This window comes from Podarcis gaigeae (assembly GCF_964106915.1).
Source record: "Podarcis gaigeae genome assembly, chromosome: 3".
In the NCBI taxonomy this organism is placed as follows: Eukaryota; Metazoa; Chordata; class Lepidosauria; order Squamata; family Lacertidae; genus Podarcis; species Podarcis gaigeae.
The window spans coordinates 9,689,719-9,707,726 of record NC_139680.1 but is presented as its reverse complement, the minus strand read 5'-3'; the positions used below and the strand labels follow the sequence as shown (position 1 = coordinate 9,707,726).

The following is an 18,008-nucleotide window of genomic DNA, read 5'->3' as shown; positions in this document are numbered from 1 at the left end:
GAACATATTTATGCCCTTCTAATGACAATGAAATATTAATTTCCTGTTTTAGCAGTCCTTTTCTGTGCTTGGTCTTCAGACTATGGCAAATCATATAATGGGTGCCAAGAAGAGACTATACATGTGCACATATAACGTTTGGGTGTCTTGATTACTGTCAGCTCAGATGTTTAGGGTACACAATCAGTAAGTGTTTTGCTGTCTTCCAGGTTCAGCTGTCCATGATTGAAGGGTGTCCATAAAAGAGAACTTTCCTTTCTGACAAGAATAGCATGGTCTCGTGACACTAAGGATCAACCCCCCCCCCCCCCCCAGTGATCCTGGCACGGGTGAGTCTAGACAGAGCCTTCAAATTTTAATTAGTTCATACATGTCCTTACTTTGTTGTAAAGGTAAAGGTACCCCTGCCCGTCAGGGCCAGTCGTGACCGACTCTAGGGTTGCGTGCTCATCTCGCTCAAGAGGCCGGGAGCCGGCGCTGTCCAAAGACACTTCCGGGTCACGTGGCCAGCGTGACGAAGCTGCATCTGGCGAGCCAGCACCAGCGCCGCACACAGAAACGGCGTTTACCTTCCCGCTAGAAAGCGGTCCCTATTTATCTACTTGCACTTAGGGGTGCTTTCGAACTGCTAGGTGGGCAGGAGCTGGGACCGAACGACGGAAACTCACCCCGCCGCGGGGATTCGAACCGCCGACCATTCAATCAGCAAGTCCTAGGCTCCGTGGTTTAACCCACAGCGCCACCCGCGTCCCTTACTTGGTTGTACTTCTCACTAATTTAGATTGGGGGGGGGCAGCAACAGCTATGAGGAGGACCCAGCCCCATTCAACTACATATGCATTTATAGACAGAGAGCAGTTATGTTTTTTTTGTAGGGTTGAATGCTGGTTGATCAGATGTGTTAGCCATTTCTGTTATGGAGGACAAGATGTCCATGCTTTAAGCATGTAGCACAAACAGCTGACCTTGCTCCTCCACTCTTGGGAATGCTATGAGTCCGCAGGGCCTGATCAGCAGATTAGAACTGTGGAAACGCCTGCTTCACGAAGCAATATATCACTGATTTATTCCTGAAGGTGATGGTCTTCTTTGTCCTGGACTTGATAAACACTAGGGCATATGTGGACTTAAAGCACACAGATGCTTTGGAAAGGTCACGCTGTGCCTGGCGCCGTGATGGTCAAGTTTTACTCGGTCTGTTTATTTCATTCCAAAGAGCATGACTGGATTTCTTGGAAGGCGGCTGTTTGCATGACAGGTGTTGTCAGAGCACGCAGCTAGCTTGTTTGTCTTTGGCAGGTTTCCCGGAAGAACAGTCGAAATGTCGGAGCAATCTTTGCCACTTCGGTGTGAGCGAAACAAGGAGCTCTTCAAAAACATTAGCTCCAGCTTAGATTTCCACGAAATCAGATGCTTTCCAGCTAATCCCCGATCAGCTTTGTGACCATTTTCTGCCCCTGCTTCTTCTGATTCATGTGTCGTTTAACTTTTCTACTTCTCTCCTCTTAGAGAAGTAGAAAAGGCAAGCGAATGAGATTAAACCATGATGATTTGGTTACTGCTGTTCACAGTAGGCTTTTTTTGAATTGGCACAAAAACATTGCTCAGTTAAACAATGCTTTTGTGCTGATTTAGTTTAGTTCAATGAAACACAAAAACTGGGCAAAATATTCATTATGTTCTCAAAAAACTGACCACCTGTTAATATAATTCCCAGACCTGAGAAATCATATGAGCACATGCTGCCTTATGCTGACTGTGACCATTGGTACATCTAGCCGGGTATTATTATTTTTTTAAATAATATTTATTAAAGTTTTAACAGTTACAAAAATAAAAAATAAAAACACCATATTAAACCAAAACAAAACAGCACATCACAATAAGGAAAAAGGGAAAAAAAGACAGAAAAATAGAAACAATTAAAAAAACACATCAAACCTTCCCATAACTTATCTTACATTTGCTTGTTTCCTTGACCTCCTCACACCTCCCTTTTTTGTATTCTAGTTTGGTTAACTATTTCAGCAAATCCTTTCCATCTTTTCCAATTTTTTATCCTGTAATTTATCTTAATATAATATAACTTAACTTTCCCTCCTTTCACCAATTAACAATCTGTTTTTTCCTAAACCTTTATAACATTTCTGCTAAAACCACATAGCTTCATTCCAACATCCTTCTAACATTCATTAATTTTACAATGTTTCTGTAGATATTCTTTAACATCTAGCCGGGTATTGTTTGTTCTGAATGGCAGCACCTCCTCAGAGGGTCTCAAGCATAGATCTATCCCAGTCTTGCTGTCGAGCCTTTTGAGTGAAGAACCTGGTAACTGAACTTGGGACCTCATGCATCCATGTATTCACCCAAAGTTTCACTTGATAATAACTTGCTTTTCCTGCCTCACCCCTGTCCCTGTTCTCTAACACGGAAACTGTTCTTATTAGCATTAACCTTGCCTCCGTTCTCTAGGTCAAGTAAACCGATCATGTTCTGATCAGAAAACTGATACTGTGGAGTTAACTAGCAAGTGTGATGCAAAGGGCAAGTTCAACCGCATTCTGTAGAAGCAGACACACACACAATCTGGAGCCAATAGAAAATATCTCTCTGTGTGTATTTATTTAAAATCATTTTTGTTTGTAGGGGTGGAGTGGGTCTAACAGAGAATATCGGAACCCCTTTTCACCATACCAGACAGTTGAAAATACAAAAACACACGCAGGCGTAATGCTTTCTCTAAGCTAATTGTGTAAATTGTTCTCACTTGCTTGACAATAGCAATGTGCTGGAAAAGGGCTCTCTGGTGTCGTCTTCTCCAACTTGGTTGAATGTCATTGGCATTGTAGCATCCCATTTCTGTATATTCTCAAACACAGGGGTGACATAATACAGTTATGAAAGATTACTTTTGATGTGTAAGTTTATTCCACAAATTCTGGCCACTGATTCCCACGCTTCTAAGGGGCTCTGCTAGGGCAGCATAGTTTGTACCCATCTATCCGTCCCAGCATTCAAACTATGAGGAAGCGCTCTCACACTTTTTGTGATACATTCTCCCCACTGTCAGCAGTATGATTCCCATGCATGATTTTTGTGCCTGAACTAGGGCTGCACATATTACTTCAGTGTACAGGCTTTTCCTACTTTGAGATTGCTCTTCATGTAGAACAGGGCTGGAAAAGTTGTGGTCCTCCAGATGTTACTCCAATCGCTCATACGCCATTAAAATATCCCTTGGAACAGATAATTCATCCTTATTTTCTTTTTGGAGTTAGGTAAAGAAATTATTTTGAGTAGCTGCCATACGTATTTTGATCTTGGCTCTCAGTTTGTGCAAAGCGTGGTTGTGCCTGATAAACTTGATGGCTAATCAGGCGTTTTAACAAATGGCACATAGTGCTTTAAAGCCCAAACCACCAGTTGACAATCACAATGCCTGAGAGTAGATTCTTGACCTGGATGCAAAAAGATAGTTGTGTAAGTATTAGGTGGACCTCTACTGAAAAGACTCTCGGTCTGGTCACCCTCCATTTTTCTCCCAGAGGAGGCACCCAGAGAAGGGCCTCCAGTGGTGACTTAATGGCCTGGGCAGGTTCATACAGGAAAAGATGCTCCCTAAGGATAAAAGTTATCCAATAGAAGCTGCTGGATTGTGTCTTTAAAGATTTGGTCCTGCACATCTGTTTGGAATTATTTTATCAAGTTATGTAGTCCCTTCTTGTGTTCCTCAGCTGAGTCTGCTTAGAGCAGGCATGGCCAAACTTGGCCCTCTAGATGTTTTGGGACTACAACTCCCATCACCCCCAGCTAACAGGACCAGTGGTCAGGAATGATGGGAACTGTAGTCTCAAAACACCTGGAGGATCAAGTTTGGCCATGTCTGGCTTAGAGGTTCCTCTAAAATGCAGGACTGGAGAGTTGCCTCTCAGCCTCTCCTGTGTAGCACAACTTGCTCATCATGATGTCAGCTCCTCCTTTGTTGGCTACTTTAATTATGATGTCAGCACTGCTTCTGAGCCTGTGGATGGCTTTATATGCTGCATGGCTGAGCCTCTGAATATCAGAAAGGCAATATGCATTTCCAGTGTACTCTTCTCCCTCCCACAAAGAAAACAAAATACTTCAGTGCTGCCTATGGACCTCTTACCACTGGGAGTGCTTTATAGCATGTTTCCAGAATGTACCGTACACAATATTCCCCCAACAGAGAAAACCACCAGCTTTGTATCTTAAGACAATTCCAAGCTAAGATATGTCAAGGTGGTGTTCCCATGCGAAGAAGCCCTTAGTCAGCATAATAAATCTCCCAGTTTGCAAGTGGGGTGCTGCTTTTCAGTTCATTCTACATTTACTCAAAATTGGAAGACCGGCTGAGTTCAGTGGGGCTTGCACCCAGGTATGTACCATATGTCCAGGTCACTTCATTGAAACAGACTTGCTTTGGAGTATTTCCCCCTTTCTGTTTTCTAATGGGTGGAGTGCAATACTACACAACATCCTGAAATGAAAAAGGGGGCTGTGAATTGTCAAAATCTAAAGAGCAAAATCAATTCTTGCCTTTGTTTCAGTGGTCTTGCCATGGAAGGAAGTGAAGCGGCATCAAGCTGCCAGTCTGGAGAAAGCAGCTTGCTGGACATACCATGCATCATAAGTGCAGAAAGTTTTCTGCTGAATCCCAGAACTGGGAGAAGTGATGAGATTCTCAGTCCTGCTGGCACATTTGTTTCTCCGGCATCCACAGAAGTTGACACAGGTACAGGACCATCACTGATATTACTCTCATCGGCACTTCCCCTGCCCAGAATAGCCAGGTAGAGAAAAAGACACACTAGGCACCTTTTTCTGATACTAGGCAGCTGTCAAAGAGTTGGGATCATGACACCTTTTAATTCAAGTTTAGAATTAAGAACATAGGAAGCTGCCTTATACCAAATTGGACCATCAGTCCATCTTATCATTTTCTTCAGTGACTTGCAGTGTTCGCTCCAGGGTTGGATACAGGGGGCATTCCCAGCCCCAGCTATGCCACTAAGCTATGACTCTTCCCCATAGGGGGAATTGTCACACGGCAATGCTGGATTAAAGTTATATTTGTACCACAAAGTTCTGGGTCAAGTTGATTTGGCTACTTGCCTTACTGAGTCATTCATTCCCTGCTTCGTGTCTGGCAAAGGTGACTTACTGCAATCTCTTGTGCTATCTCATTCAATTGTTCTCTTTTCCTGGGCAGAGGACTATTTTGGTGGACAGAGGACCGAGTTTAATACGAATCGATGAGATCATGTCTGCAGTTTCAAAATAAGCTTTTAGATGAAAAATTTTGGTTGGAAATAGAAGTACAAACCATGGCATAAAACTCAGGGTTTTTTTTGTTTTTGCTCTAAAAAGGAAACTCTCTTCCTGCTTCCTGACTGAAGCCTTTCAGTCTGTGAATAAGTAGAAGAGCACCCAATAGGGAGTTGTCCACTTCCCTCTGGAGTCAACCAACAATTGGCCTTTCTATTTGTAGTAGCACACCCCATGTCACAAACACCTACCAAGGATACATGGTGAGAGGGTGGAGTGGGGGAACCTGCTTGGGGGCTTGGAAAGGGTTTTCTAGTAGTTCCTAATAGGGAAACATAGCATCTCAAAATAGGGTTGTCATGTGGCTGTTGTAGTTACAAGAAAGCAACTAGGCTAGTCTGAAATCCTTCTGAAATTTCTCAGTGCAGGTGGAATCCAGTCACATGGTCGGAATCACAAGTATAGTGGGGACAGACTGCCCTACTTCCCTTGAAGTGAATGTTCTTTTTGCCCACCAAAATACTGTCAAGCAGAAATCCTCAAACGCAGCTCTCTTGTGTTGTGGGCAGTAGATGCCCCAGCTCTGTTAGTTCACATGCCGTAACTAGAAAGGTCATATTGGGATCTGGCATCCTATGCGTATGGGATTATGACACCTTCCTTGTAGTCATGCCAGCATTACTCTCACAAGCCATGCCCATTTCGGGAATACTCTGTGTGTGTTTTCTTTTAAACTGGTCTAAAACGTATTCTGCCCCAGTTTGACAGACAGATACACCTGTTACAGTGCTGCATATTTGGTGTATTTGGTCTTGCAAGTAGTTTGAGTATACTGCTGTCTGCTTTCTGTTTTCTGCATTCTCTTTATTCTACAGTGCAGGGGCAGAGATAGACTTCGGCATCTCACTATGTTGCATCATGTGATGCCGTCTGAGATCACGTTGTGATCCGCCATTTGTACTTCCTCTCTTACATATTTACACAGGCGGTTAAAATGGCATAATTGCCCTCTTAGAGTCATAAGGGTGTGTGAGTGTGTGTGTGTTCTGTTTATTACCTTAGATTAGACCAGGATAAGCTATCCTTGTCTGTCAGAAGTTAAATTCCTTTTGCACTTGCGTATCATAGACGTCATGTCAACTCCTGGTTTCTGGCTCCATCCGCATACTAATTTAGATGGGGAAACTAGTGGCAGGGAGAAGGTTGAACCCCGTATCTGCCACCACTTGCTGCTCTAATCCAATTTAGATTTCCACTCCCTGCAAGCTCCTACTGTTCAAGTAAAACTAAAAAAAAACAAAATATCATGTGTCGTTTGACCCTTGAGAGTGGATAGGTGGTATTTGCTATGGGGTAATTTAAATATCCAGCTATTGCGATCAGCTAGAGATAATAGGATGGCTCAGATTTTTGCTCTACCCTGCCAGAATTGTAATAAAACTGCCTCATAGTTTTAGGACTACTAGCCAGTAGAAACCTACAGAGGGCAAATAAACAAAGTATTGGCTATTTCCCCCTTTCTTGAAGAGGTGATATTAAATTGTCAGATTAGTTAACCTCTGTTGTGAGGTTTTTGTACTGTTTTCCATTTGGGTGATTCAGGAAAGAGAGGAACTTATCACAGATTTTATGTTCAACTTAATTTCTGATGATTTCAGCTTTATTGGTGGTGTGCGTTTTAAAACAATACATAGTTTTGCTCTGTGTTCTTTGCTAAACTGTCTTCTTTGCTTAACTGATAGCCCAATTCTATGCCTGATTATGCAGAAGTAAGTCCTGCTGAAGCAAATTCCCAAGTAAGAGTACCTAGGATTGTGGCCTAATGGTTTACTTGAAAGTAACTCCTACTGTCTTCAGGGGGACAACTCTCCAGTAAGTGTGTTTAAGAGTGCAGTCTGAGTACCCTAAAAATTAGGTGCCACTTTCCCCCCTAAATAATATTCTGTAATATTTAGTTTTCTGATTTCAAATGTAAAGCAAAAACGAGCCATGCTAGCTGGTCACTGCTTCCATTTCCACTAGAGGGCTGTCAAAGTAGGGTTTTTGCAATAACCTGATTTATTTCAGACTTTAGTGTGGAAAGACCCAATTTATGCACCTTATCATAAGGTACTGCTCTGCATCTCATGCTTCCTAAACTGTTGGTTTCCAGATGCAACACTACCCTTGCTTTATATTTAAAAAATACTGATGAGGGATAGGGAACTGGAATTAGCCAAATTCTTATCCTCCATCCTCTGTGGGACAACTTTGACAGGTGGGTAGGGGCTGCTAACTTCAATCACCTGGTGTTATCTGGTGACCCATTTTTGCTGATGCAGATGTTCCGCAGAGAGTTGAGGTTTGGAAAGTATCACGCATGGTGCTAAGCAACTCCTGACAATCAGCTGCTATCTTTTATAGGGTGGTACTCAATGCTATTCCTTCTATGAGTAAACTCACTGAAGTTAATGAACATGACTTAGTTCATTAAATTCAATGGGTCTCCTCTTGAGTAGGAATAGCAAAATGTTGGTGTTGATAGAATTTCTGATGTCCATTTTTGGCTGTCAAACTCTGAAAGATATTTTAGCAGGGTTGCTTCAATCCAAATGAAGAAAAAAATATGCCCTAGCTGCATTTTAAGCTGGTAATGTGTACATAGCCTTTGTTGAATTGTGCATTGCTTCCAACTCAAGTCACAGACATGAGTGTCCATAGGAATTTTCCAAGGGTGGGAAGTAAAGTAAAATGCTAGAGGTGGACAGTAGTCAAGTTTCCCCCACACGAAAATGAGTGCCTACACATGCTACCTCATATATCTCAGGTTCTACAAAAACAGTATAGGTAAAGGGACCCCTGACCATTAGGTCCAGTGGTGACCGACTCTGGGGTTGCAGCGCTTATCTTGCTTTATTGGCCGAGGGAGCCGGCGTACAGCTTCCGGGTCATGTGGACAGCATGACTAAGCCGCTTCTGGCGAAATCAGAGCAGTACACAGAAACGCCATTTACCTTCCCGCCGGAGCGGTACCTATTTATCTACTTGCACTTTGACGTGCTTTCGGACTGCTAGGTTGGCAGGAGCTGGGGCCAAACAACGCGAGCTCACTCCATCATGGGGATTCGAACCACCAACCTTCTGATCGGCAAGTCCTAGGCTCTGTGGTTTAACCCACAGCGCCACCCGCGTCCCTTCTACAAAAATACTTACTTTTTAAAATGGAAATCTGAGCATTCAGGGCAGGGGGTAGATTCCCCCTCTTCACTCCCAAGGTCATAGAAACATAAGTGCTCATAATGAGCAGCCAATGTTGACATTTGAAGTGAGAAACTGTTCTCACTTAAAAATGCACATGTGAATTGGGCTTATTAAAAAAATTAATGGAGATTAATACCACCACAGCTTTTGAGTTCTCGATGTGTATTTGAAAAAGTGGAAGCCTTGTTCATCATAATAGTGGGGAAAGGGCAGGCAAGTCCCTTAAGCTTCCTTCAGGATCATTCAGTGTGGCTGCCTCTCTGACATCTCCAGCAGCTCCATTGTCCTTTCCCCATTCACACAGTCTTAAAACTTCCTCTCATATGTCATGAGGTGCTTCTTCCTTTTACTCCTTTATACACCATTATTTCTCAAAGTTTAGAGTCAACCCCACAATAGTGAGGACTAGAATCTTACCATGGCTGAGTAGGATGAAAGCCACAGGGCGGGCGGCTGCAGTGCTACAGCTTCTAAAAGGAGCTGTTTCTAGCTGAATAGAATAGGTTGGAACTGAAACCTCAATCCTTGGGACATATATTTAAAGGTCAGTGATTCAAATGTTCCTTAAATAAGGGAATGTGTGCATGATTGGTAAGGGAAAGAATTCCTCACCACCACAAGTTTGCTTTTATCCATTTGTTCAGCAAGATGTTCCCATTGTGGTTCAGCTTCATAAGTTTTTATTTCGTTTTTTTCTGTTTAATTTCAACCCACAGTCCCGAAAGCATATTTGCTTCTGGTAGACAAAGCCATGCATTAGCAGTTAGGTTATATTGGAAAAGGCTTTAAATGGAAAAGTCTTGGTGCTTTGGGTTGTAATCGTTTAGTGTAAAATGGCCATGGACTCCTGTGGTGCTTACAGAGTAGAGAGCACTTCAGGTGGCAAAACAGGACGTGCCGCTCCTGAGTGGGGTTGCCTCATTTGGTGGGTTTTGTGACCCATCCCTGCTGCAAAACTTATTCATAAACCAGCCTGGCCGGAGTAGACAAGACTGAGCCAGGTGGACAGAGGATTTGACTTACATTCAAACACTTACCTTTGACTCCCTTGACTCTGTGCCCAGGACAAGAACCAGAGCTAGCAGATAAATTGCTTGCCTTTCCCATATTCACTTTCAAACTTAATTACAGTTAGGCAGCTTAGGTTTCATTTTCTCGAGAGTGCTTTTGAGATGGTTAGAAAACGTCTTTCTTAAGCCTTAGACATTCTAGGTTACTCTCTCCATACCCACACCCCACTGCCACCCTTGGGATCTAATTTGAGCTGGAATTTAAAAGAAGCACCATAGTTTAGTTCACAAGATTAGAATCTGAAGATGAACACAGGATGTTCTTGCGGGGGAGGAGATCTCACCGATACCTGTGTTGGTTCCTTTCCCAAGCACGGTATCTTATCCTTCAGGAGGACTGAACTTTATATATTGCTGTGGGCAAGAGTGGAAATACAGAGAGCAGAGAAGCAAAACAGGAAATTAAATTCTAATCTATAAAGCTAAGCCCATGTCAAATGTCATCCTGTTGCAGTGGAAGCCGTATGCTTTATTGTAACATTTCCAAAGCAAAATAAATCCAAAGCCTAGCAGGTAGAATGGGTTGCAAGGGACGTGCATGGATGTCATGCTCTTGCTATCTTTTGCCCCCTGCTAATGATATGTTGGCCTTTTTCTGACGATTGAGAGAGGATATACAGTATTTGTATTTTTCAACTAGAGGTACATGAATCCTCTCGTTTACTGTTGGTAACTTTATAGGGTAGCTAAAACCCAGATACTTTGATTGAAATGCATCTTTTTTTAAAAAAAAGGATAAGTGCACATACATCTAATGAAGTAGGTCTACCCCCTCCTCAAACCCCCTCATTAACAAGTGTCACAGTAAACAAAATGCCATATATGAAGGGGCACAATGAAATAGGGCACACACTCACACACTCTTTTCAACTATTGCATAGACATGGGTAGAGACCCTATGGTCCTCCAAATGTTGCTGGACTACAACTCTTATCATCCCTGACCTTTGGCCATTCTAGCAGAGGATGATGGGAGTTGGAGTCCAACGGCATCTGGGAGAGCCACATGTTTGTCACACTTACTTCTTTCGTCAAATTTATAAACCACTTGATTGTAAAAACAACAACCACCCAACAACCTCAACTTGCGTTTGCAACAACACATTTCTCAAATATGTAGCGTTTGGTTGTCTTGTTAATGAACATCACTAGGAATTTTAATTCCTCTGACTCTTGACTGAAAAAGTAAGTTTTCTGGCCCTTCAAAAATAAATTTGGAAGCATGCTTGTAGCATCGATAGATATTTGTCAGGGCTGCTGGAGGTTGCTTTCCCACAATAGGTTAAGAAATGATGTTTGAATCAGTGCTCACTCCCATCCCTGGGAGCCAGTCATGAGCCAAGAGGCATGTGGGTGGCTTAATACATTTTCTAGAAGCAGAGCATGTGGCAGGGCAGAGAGAAAGTGGCCTGGAAGGGCTCTCTTCCTGGGATATAAGTTGCTCAGGCTGAAGAGCAGGCCTTGCAGGCGTGGCTTTATAGGACCGGGTTCTCTTGACTCATGTGACCGGGTGCTAAGTCAGATGGCAGCATTTATTATAACCACCCAGGTGGCATTTCTGGATAGTAGAGTTCAGTCTGCTGTTCCTTCAGCAGAGATTCTACCTAGTGGCACAGGAAGTTAGCTGCTGGAGCCAGGCTGGCAGAACTCCTGGTTTAAGACCTCCTTGCACCTTCTGATGCATCTAGTGAACATAGCTCTCAATACCTTTCGTCACCCATTCTCTTGACACTATTCTGAAATTTTCCATCCTGTTCTGATATACTTATTGCCAAAACAGGAGTCAGTAGAGTCTTTCGTTTTAAACATGGGGCTTTGGGCATCCTAAGAACCTTTCTTGTTATAAGGAATCTGCGAATTCAGTAACAGGCAGTTTATGTGTGTGCTACTTCTGTTAATTAAAGATTGGCCTCATTTTGATCGGATTGTTTTGATCAGATTTCCTGTGGACAGGCAGATGGTTGCTGTGCTTGCATGTTAGAGAGAGGTCAAGATCTGAGTTAGTGCTGGGTTCATCCAGATGATTGACAGTGATGGTGTGTGGGGACTTGCTAGTTCAGGGGGGCAGGTGGAATTGACCAGTCTGCATCAGCATGCTGCTCATTGCCTCTAAATTAATACATTATTTATTGTTTTATTTATTAAATTTGTATACCGCCCGTCATGCGTATGAACCGATGCCGCTGAGGTGGTCAACATGGGTCCGGCTGCATTACTTGCAGACAGGAGCACATGTAACTGAACATACATCATTCAAAAAGATGTCATTCCCCCACCTCGCAAAACTAGCATGTCAGGAAGAAGACTAGATGAGAACCTTACTTCACAAGCTATTTTTCTCTGTGGAGGGAACTTTTCATTTGGAGGGGCATTCAGTCTTGTGAGCAATCTGAAATAGTGCAGCTCAGATTTGGTTTATCACCTCTAAGATAACTAGGCATATTCCAGAGGTGAGGCAGGTGCTAGTACATTCATTCTGGTGGCGTTCGAAGTGTTTTCTCCTCCCTGCTATGGGACCAAACATTTCCCTCCTTTCTAAGCCCAGGAGAGGTGAAAACACTTCTCAGGTGCTTCACAGCAGAGTTGATACTCATGAAGCTATGCTGCTTTGTTGATGCTGCTTGATTTTTGCATGGGATTCAGTTGTCAGCTCACACAAAGATGCCAGATTTATTTTCTGAATAAAGATGCTGTGCCTGCGATGCATATAGCCTGTCGCAGATTGATTGTCTTGTAGGCTTCATGAAAAATGAGCAACTCCGCTGCATGATGATTTGCTGTTTCAGGTTTCAGTGAGTCAAAACCCCAGTAGAACAGTTGCTGTACAGTAGCTGTAAGGCTGTATTACTCTAGAGCTAGTACTGTGGTTGAATTAGTACGAGGAGTGCATAAACAGCCTAGTAGGCACCCTTTAATCATTGTAATGTGATAGCAATAAAGTGGGGATGTGATGGTGCAGAATTTGCATTGTGTCGACTCTATAGGTCCTAAGACCCTCCTGCATGTCTTATGCATGCAGTCTAGAGAGATAGTTAACAGGGGGACCCATCGGATGATGCACTGTAACTCCTCTCAACCCCAGCAAGTATGACCAATGTTCAGGGATGATGAAAGTTGAGTAAGTGTAGTCAACACAGGGCCTTACTCTAGATCAATCAGCCTGTCTCACCCTTGGGTCCCTAAATGTTGTTGAACTACAACTTCCATCATCCATAGCCAGCAGGTGCAGCAGTCAGGGATGATGGGAGTGGTAGTCCAACAACATATGGGAACCCAAGGTTGAGAAAGGCTGCTCTAGACCAACAAATCCCATCATCCCTGGCTGTGGTTGCTGAAGGTGGATAGGTGTTAGAGTCTGCCAGGGACTAGCAGCACGCTGACAAGTGAGCACAGGGTGAAGTGGGGCTGGAGTTGGACTCAGGAGAGAGGGCCAGTGATTTGTGGAGAACTCTACCAGCAAGGAGGCAAGAGCTGGAGCAGGGAAAGCTTCCGAGCTGGAGGGTGGAGCACAGCATGGGTGTGGAAGAGGAAGAAGAAGCAGGTCGAGCAACAGAAGGGCTCTCTCTGCACCACTGTCTCACAGAATCAAAGGGAGTTGAAGAGGAAAGAGCAGAGGAAGGTTCCACGCAGGTGTAGTCTCTGGCTGTGTGTGCACAGCCCATCGGGAGAAGGTACAGAAACTGGTGAAGGGGGGAGTGACCCCTTGTTGTTGCAACTGCTTCATAGAGTGCAGACCTGGGAATAGATACTAGACTGGTGTTGGTGAATATTTGGAGCTATAGAAATGGCTGCAAGTGTCCACTTTGACAATGAAGAATTCTCTATCTGTCATGTGTGCTCCTTTGACTGGTGAGCACCCTTGACACACTCCAAAAACAACTGGAGGGCACCATGTTGGATATCCTGGTCTTCAGTTTCCTCATGTATGGGGAAGATATTTAAAATGTGAAGGGAGTGCTGTTTTCCCAAGGCCAATCCAACACAGCCACAGGCCGCACAAGCCTAGCTCCAACAGTGTGGTCCAAGTGTGGTATCTGGTGGGTGGCTTCCTAAGTCCTAGATGCCAGTGGAAATAGAGAAGGACTCTGGATCCCACCAATCCTACCACAGGGTTTACACACAAAGGTAGCTGACACTCAAAATATATTCAGGAAGCACAGAGCTCCCAGGAGTCTGGCTGTCAGAGGTGTTTCACATTCATGTCCCAGCTACAAACACAGTGTGAGTGTTTTGAAGATGCCAGAAACAGACATATGTCCCTCCTGCCTTAGTTCATCTTCTAGATGGAAATAATTCTCCAGCTTCTGAGTTAGTTCTTAAGATCACCCATCTGGGAGGTGAGAAACTGTTGATGCTCTTAAATAAATGAAGTGCAGATTATCTGAGGGGCGTAAAATAGTCTGCAATTCTGCATACATTTCTAGCCGAACAGAACTCTGGCTTCCCCTGCTTGGAGCTTAAAAATGCAGTGGGGTCAAGAGCAGAACAATCTGTGCCTTGCTTACTTCATTTTCCCTTTTGTTTTGCCTGACTGTTGCCTTCTCAAGTAAGGAATCATTTTCTGAGTGTATATTTTGAAATGCTGCTCTGATCTCTGTTCCTCAAGGGAACATTTCAAGCTCTTAGATTTTGTACCTGCCAAAAAACGGAGCTGCGAAAGGTCTGCTTCTCTTCCTTGCTGGGTTGGCAAGTTGAGAAGGATTTGGCAATTAGTGTTCTTCACCCAATGGCTAACATGTACCGCCACGTCTCCTTGGATTCCTCATGTCCATGATTTCAGTCTTTTCAAATCTGGTTCTGAAGGGCATGTTTTCCTTCTCAGTTTTCATGCTATATCATTATCTTGTGCATTTGTCTGTGCTTGGAGCTCTTAATCATTACCAGTCCTTTATGTGGAGGGAACTTGGAGCTACATGTAGTTGAGCCTTTGCCAGTCTGGTGCCCATTGGATGTTTTGGATTACAATTCCCATCAGCTTCAGCTAGTACAACTGTCTGATGATGGGGCTAATGGGAGCATGGTTATGTTGGGTGAGTGGGAATCTGATGGGATTTGTAATCCAAAACACCTGGAGGGCACCAGGGTAACAGAGGCTGGTGTTGCTAATCTTCTTCCTAGCTCTTTGCTTTTGCATTTTGAGTTTGGACGTCTTATATTACAATCTTCTTTACACAGAGTCTTCATTTGTTAGACTAATATATTAGGAAATACTTGGAACAGCTCCTGTTGCTTTTCTGCCCAAAGATTTTGCTCCTCTCTAGGAGGAGGGAGAGGGTGTTTGGGGGAATTTGAGTGAGCTGCAGATGCTATAGGGACAGAGCCGTCTTTCCCATTGGTCTTAGTGGTTCAGGGCGCCAGGGTGCCGGCCTCTCAGGGGCTCCCTACCGAGAGGGGGAGCTGAGCAGCTTTGCCAGCAGCCTCCTCTTTCCCTGCACACCTGCCAGCTGCGCCCTGCCAACTATATGGCTGGCCGGCGGGCAGATTCCTTCCCAAGTCTCTGCAGGAGGAGACCAATCCCCACAGAGGCTTAGGATGGAAGCTGTGTGCCTCTGCATCTGCTAAAGATGGGGTCGTTGTCCTCTTCCTGCTTCCTGGTGAAAGCCTTCCTGGGCTGCCTTCTCCGGCACCCCAGCACCGGAGAGCATGTCCGCCAGCACGTTTTCCTGCTTGATTGCCGCCACCACGCCGAGGATTCCACCACCCCATCCCTTGTTTTGGAGTTGCCGTGGGAGGGGGGGCGGAGGGATCTTTGCACCACGGTGCCGGATATGTTTAAGATGGCCCTGTATAGGGATTCATTCAGACATTTGCAACAAGAAGTTGAAATGCACTGGACTTATTAGAGGTTTTTTCCACACTAAATCAACCTTTGTATTGCCTTGTTGATCTTTTCTGCTTGTATTTCTTTCTCTTATGATGCTCCATGGTGGTTGAGTGCAACCCTCTTGCTGGATTATCCTACTAGAGACCTTGTTTGTGCAGGTGACTGTAAAGTCATAACAGAGAGAGCTTAAACAGGTCCCACTGCAAGGCATAACATTTCTCAGCCTTTACGGTTGCAATATTGGTACATGATTGCTCAGGTTCTGTATTGGCAGCAACTCCAGTGCAAAGGGTGTGTCTTGTGCCTTTGTTGCTGCTGTTCTGGTCCCCTGCCTTGTAGCTATCCTGTTCTGGTTCTGTGCCTGCAGGATGAGGCAGTTTGGTTGTCACAGCACCACAGAGAGCTCCTGTTGAGCAACTTGCTCCAACATGGGTTGAAAGTGAACTACATTTTTCTTCAGTCCACCGCTCCTGTGCTCTACCCCAGGGGTAGCCAACATGGTGCCCTCCAGTGTGTTGTCAGAGTTCAGCTCCCATTCTCCCTCACCATTGGAGTTGCTGGGAGTTGTAGTCTAGCAACTTTTGGAGGGCACTGCATCCGCCCCCTTTGTTGGAGAGCTACAGATTATTTAAGGGCCAGTTGCCTGGCCTGAAGATTCACACTTCTGCTGTTGTCGGTGGCCTTCCACCTTGTCTGTGACATTTAGACTGGTGGGCTAGTTATGGGAGGCCTTGGGCCCACAGGAAGGATCCTGTAGGAGTCTCTGTTCTGGCTCTATGGACCATGGAATTCCCGGATCAGTCCCAGCAGCTTCCTACTTTCAGTGGGTCCCTGGTCAGCAACATCAGGCTCACAGCCAGGAACCTGATCTGGCTGCTCAGCTGGTGGCATTGCAGCCTCCATTTATTGTTCACTGCTGGGCTTCCACAGTCGTGACAGCTCTGCAGTAGTTTTTGCACTGAAAGCAAGTACCTGATCAGGCTTTGTTTTGAAGGATGCCACAGCTGACAGGACCTGAAAATATGCAAATAACCAGGCACATGGTGAAGCTGTTGTTGCATGGGAAAACTTGTTGGGAGACCTATGGCTGGTTGCAGTCTCTCACAACCTGACCTACCACAGCATTGTTGAGAGGATTAAACAGGGAGGGAGAGAACCATGTGGCCACCTTGAGTTCCTTGGAGGAAAGATGGGGTATAAATGTAATATATAAGTAAATAAAAAATCGGGTCATGTGAACCCACCCTCCAAACATACTAGAAACTTGTGAATATTTTATGCAGCTTCTCACCATGCAAATGCCTACTTAATTTGATCCCTTTCACTTTGGGAAACAGGAATCTGTTCATCTGTTTCCTTTAATATTTTATGCCCAAACCATGTGAGGAAGAGGAAATGAAAATGTTTCCAGATAGAGAACTTTTATTAAAGAAAAGGGAGGAAAAGGAACAACTAGCGATGTGTAACTGTGTGGGATACGTAGCAACAGCGAGCCACCCTGCCTTACAAAAATAAATCTCAACTGATACAGAAAGTTTAATTAAATTTAGCATTCTGCCTGAGCAGGGCTTGTCTGGGGATCTGTAATTTTTGATGCATCTACCATTGTGCAGATGGTCTTTATTAAAACAAGGGCATATTAAATTTTTGGGGGGTGGGGGTGGGGAGGAGACAGTGTCACGATGTTGCTTACACAGGTACATGTGCTGGAAACTAATTACCTCTCTTAAAGATAAGCCTGATAAGATGGGTTTGCTCCGCATCTGTGGCAAAAGCAATTAAAAGCTCTGCACTCCTTTTCTTTGTTTGTTTTAACAATTACAAATGACCTGGTTTTTTAAAGGACAATTTAATATGCCTTGATGTTTATCACTGCCTAAAGTGTTTCTTGCTGGGCAGCCTGCTCTGACTAATATAATTTACCTGCCTCTGTAATGCAATTTCTTTCAATCACCTCCTTTCCTATCCCTAGGCTGTTAATGTTGGAAAACACACTAGTCTTTTCTATTTTGTTGAGTGGTCAGGAGGTGGGGTGGAGGTGAGAGAGAAACATGTTTTTGCGGTGGCTGTTTTTCACATTAGTAGAGAGACGCAGCTGCATAGTTTTCACGGAAAGGCAAGGAGCTCTGGTTCCTATATTTCACCTGAGGCACTGCTGAAGTAGCAGGAAACAGCTCTTCTTCCCTACACTGTACCCATTACCCTTCCACGTGAACTAGGATCGCTCTGGTTTAATTGTCCAGCCAGCCATGTTGAGGGTCAGTTTGGATTATCCTTTCTCTCCCACCTTTTTGTATGACCCCTGCTTACTGTTAATATGCCATTTTAAGATTAGGAAGCTACAGAACCCCGAAGGAAAGAAGGCAAGCCAGACCTTTGGTTGTAAACCTCCAATTTACACCACAGTTTCTAGTCAGCTTCTGGCTAGTGATAGCTCTGCCTGATCTACAGGAGGGAGAGCTACCCCAGTGAGATACAGAATCTCATTGGCTCATTGGCTGTGTGGTCATGGGCAGTGGTTGGGTGTTCCAATTTGCTCCTTGTGTGCAACAAGGGCAGTACTCATTCTTGCCCCTTCTTCCC

General features: G+C 44.3%; 1 protein-coding gene across 5 annotated transcripts in view; it reads left to right on the top strand.

Moving 5' to 3' along the window:
* SHLD1 (shieldin complex subunit 1) overlaps positions 1-18,008 on the top strand; it is a 52,137-nt gene that overhangs the window by 17,794 nt on the left and 16,335 nt on the right. For 3 of the 5 annotated variants that reach the window (XM_083730860.1, XM_083730859.1, XM_083730857.1), the window contains exons 2-3: positions 210-329; positions 4,575-4,759. In XM_083730860.1, coding sequence (XP_083586986.1) covers positions 4,585-4,759 — 175 coding nt within the window. In that variant the 5' untranslated portion in view covers positions 210-329; positions 4,575-4,584. Of the gene's footprint in view, positions 1-209; positions 330-4,034; positions 4,403-4,574; positions 4,760-18,008 lie in introns of those variants that run through there. The other 2 variants (XM_083730858.1, XM_083730861.1) reach the window with 2 other exon arrangements.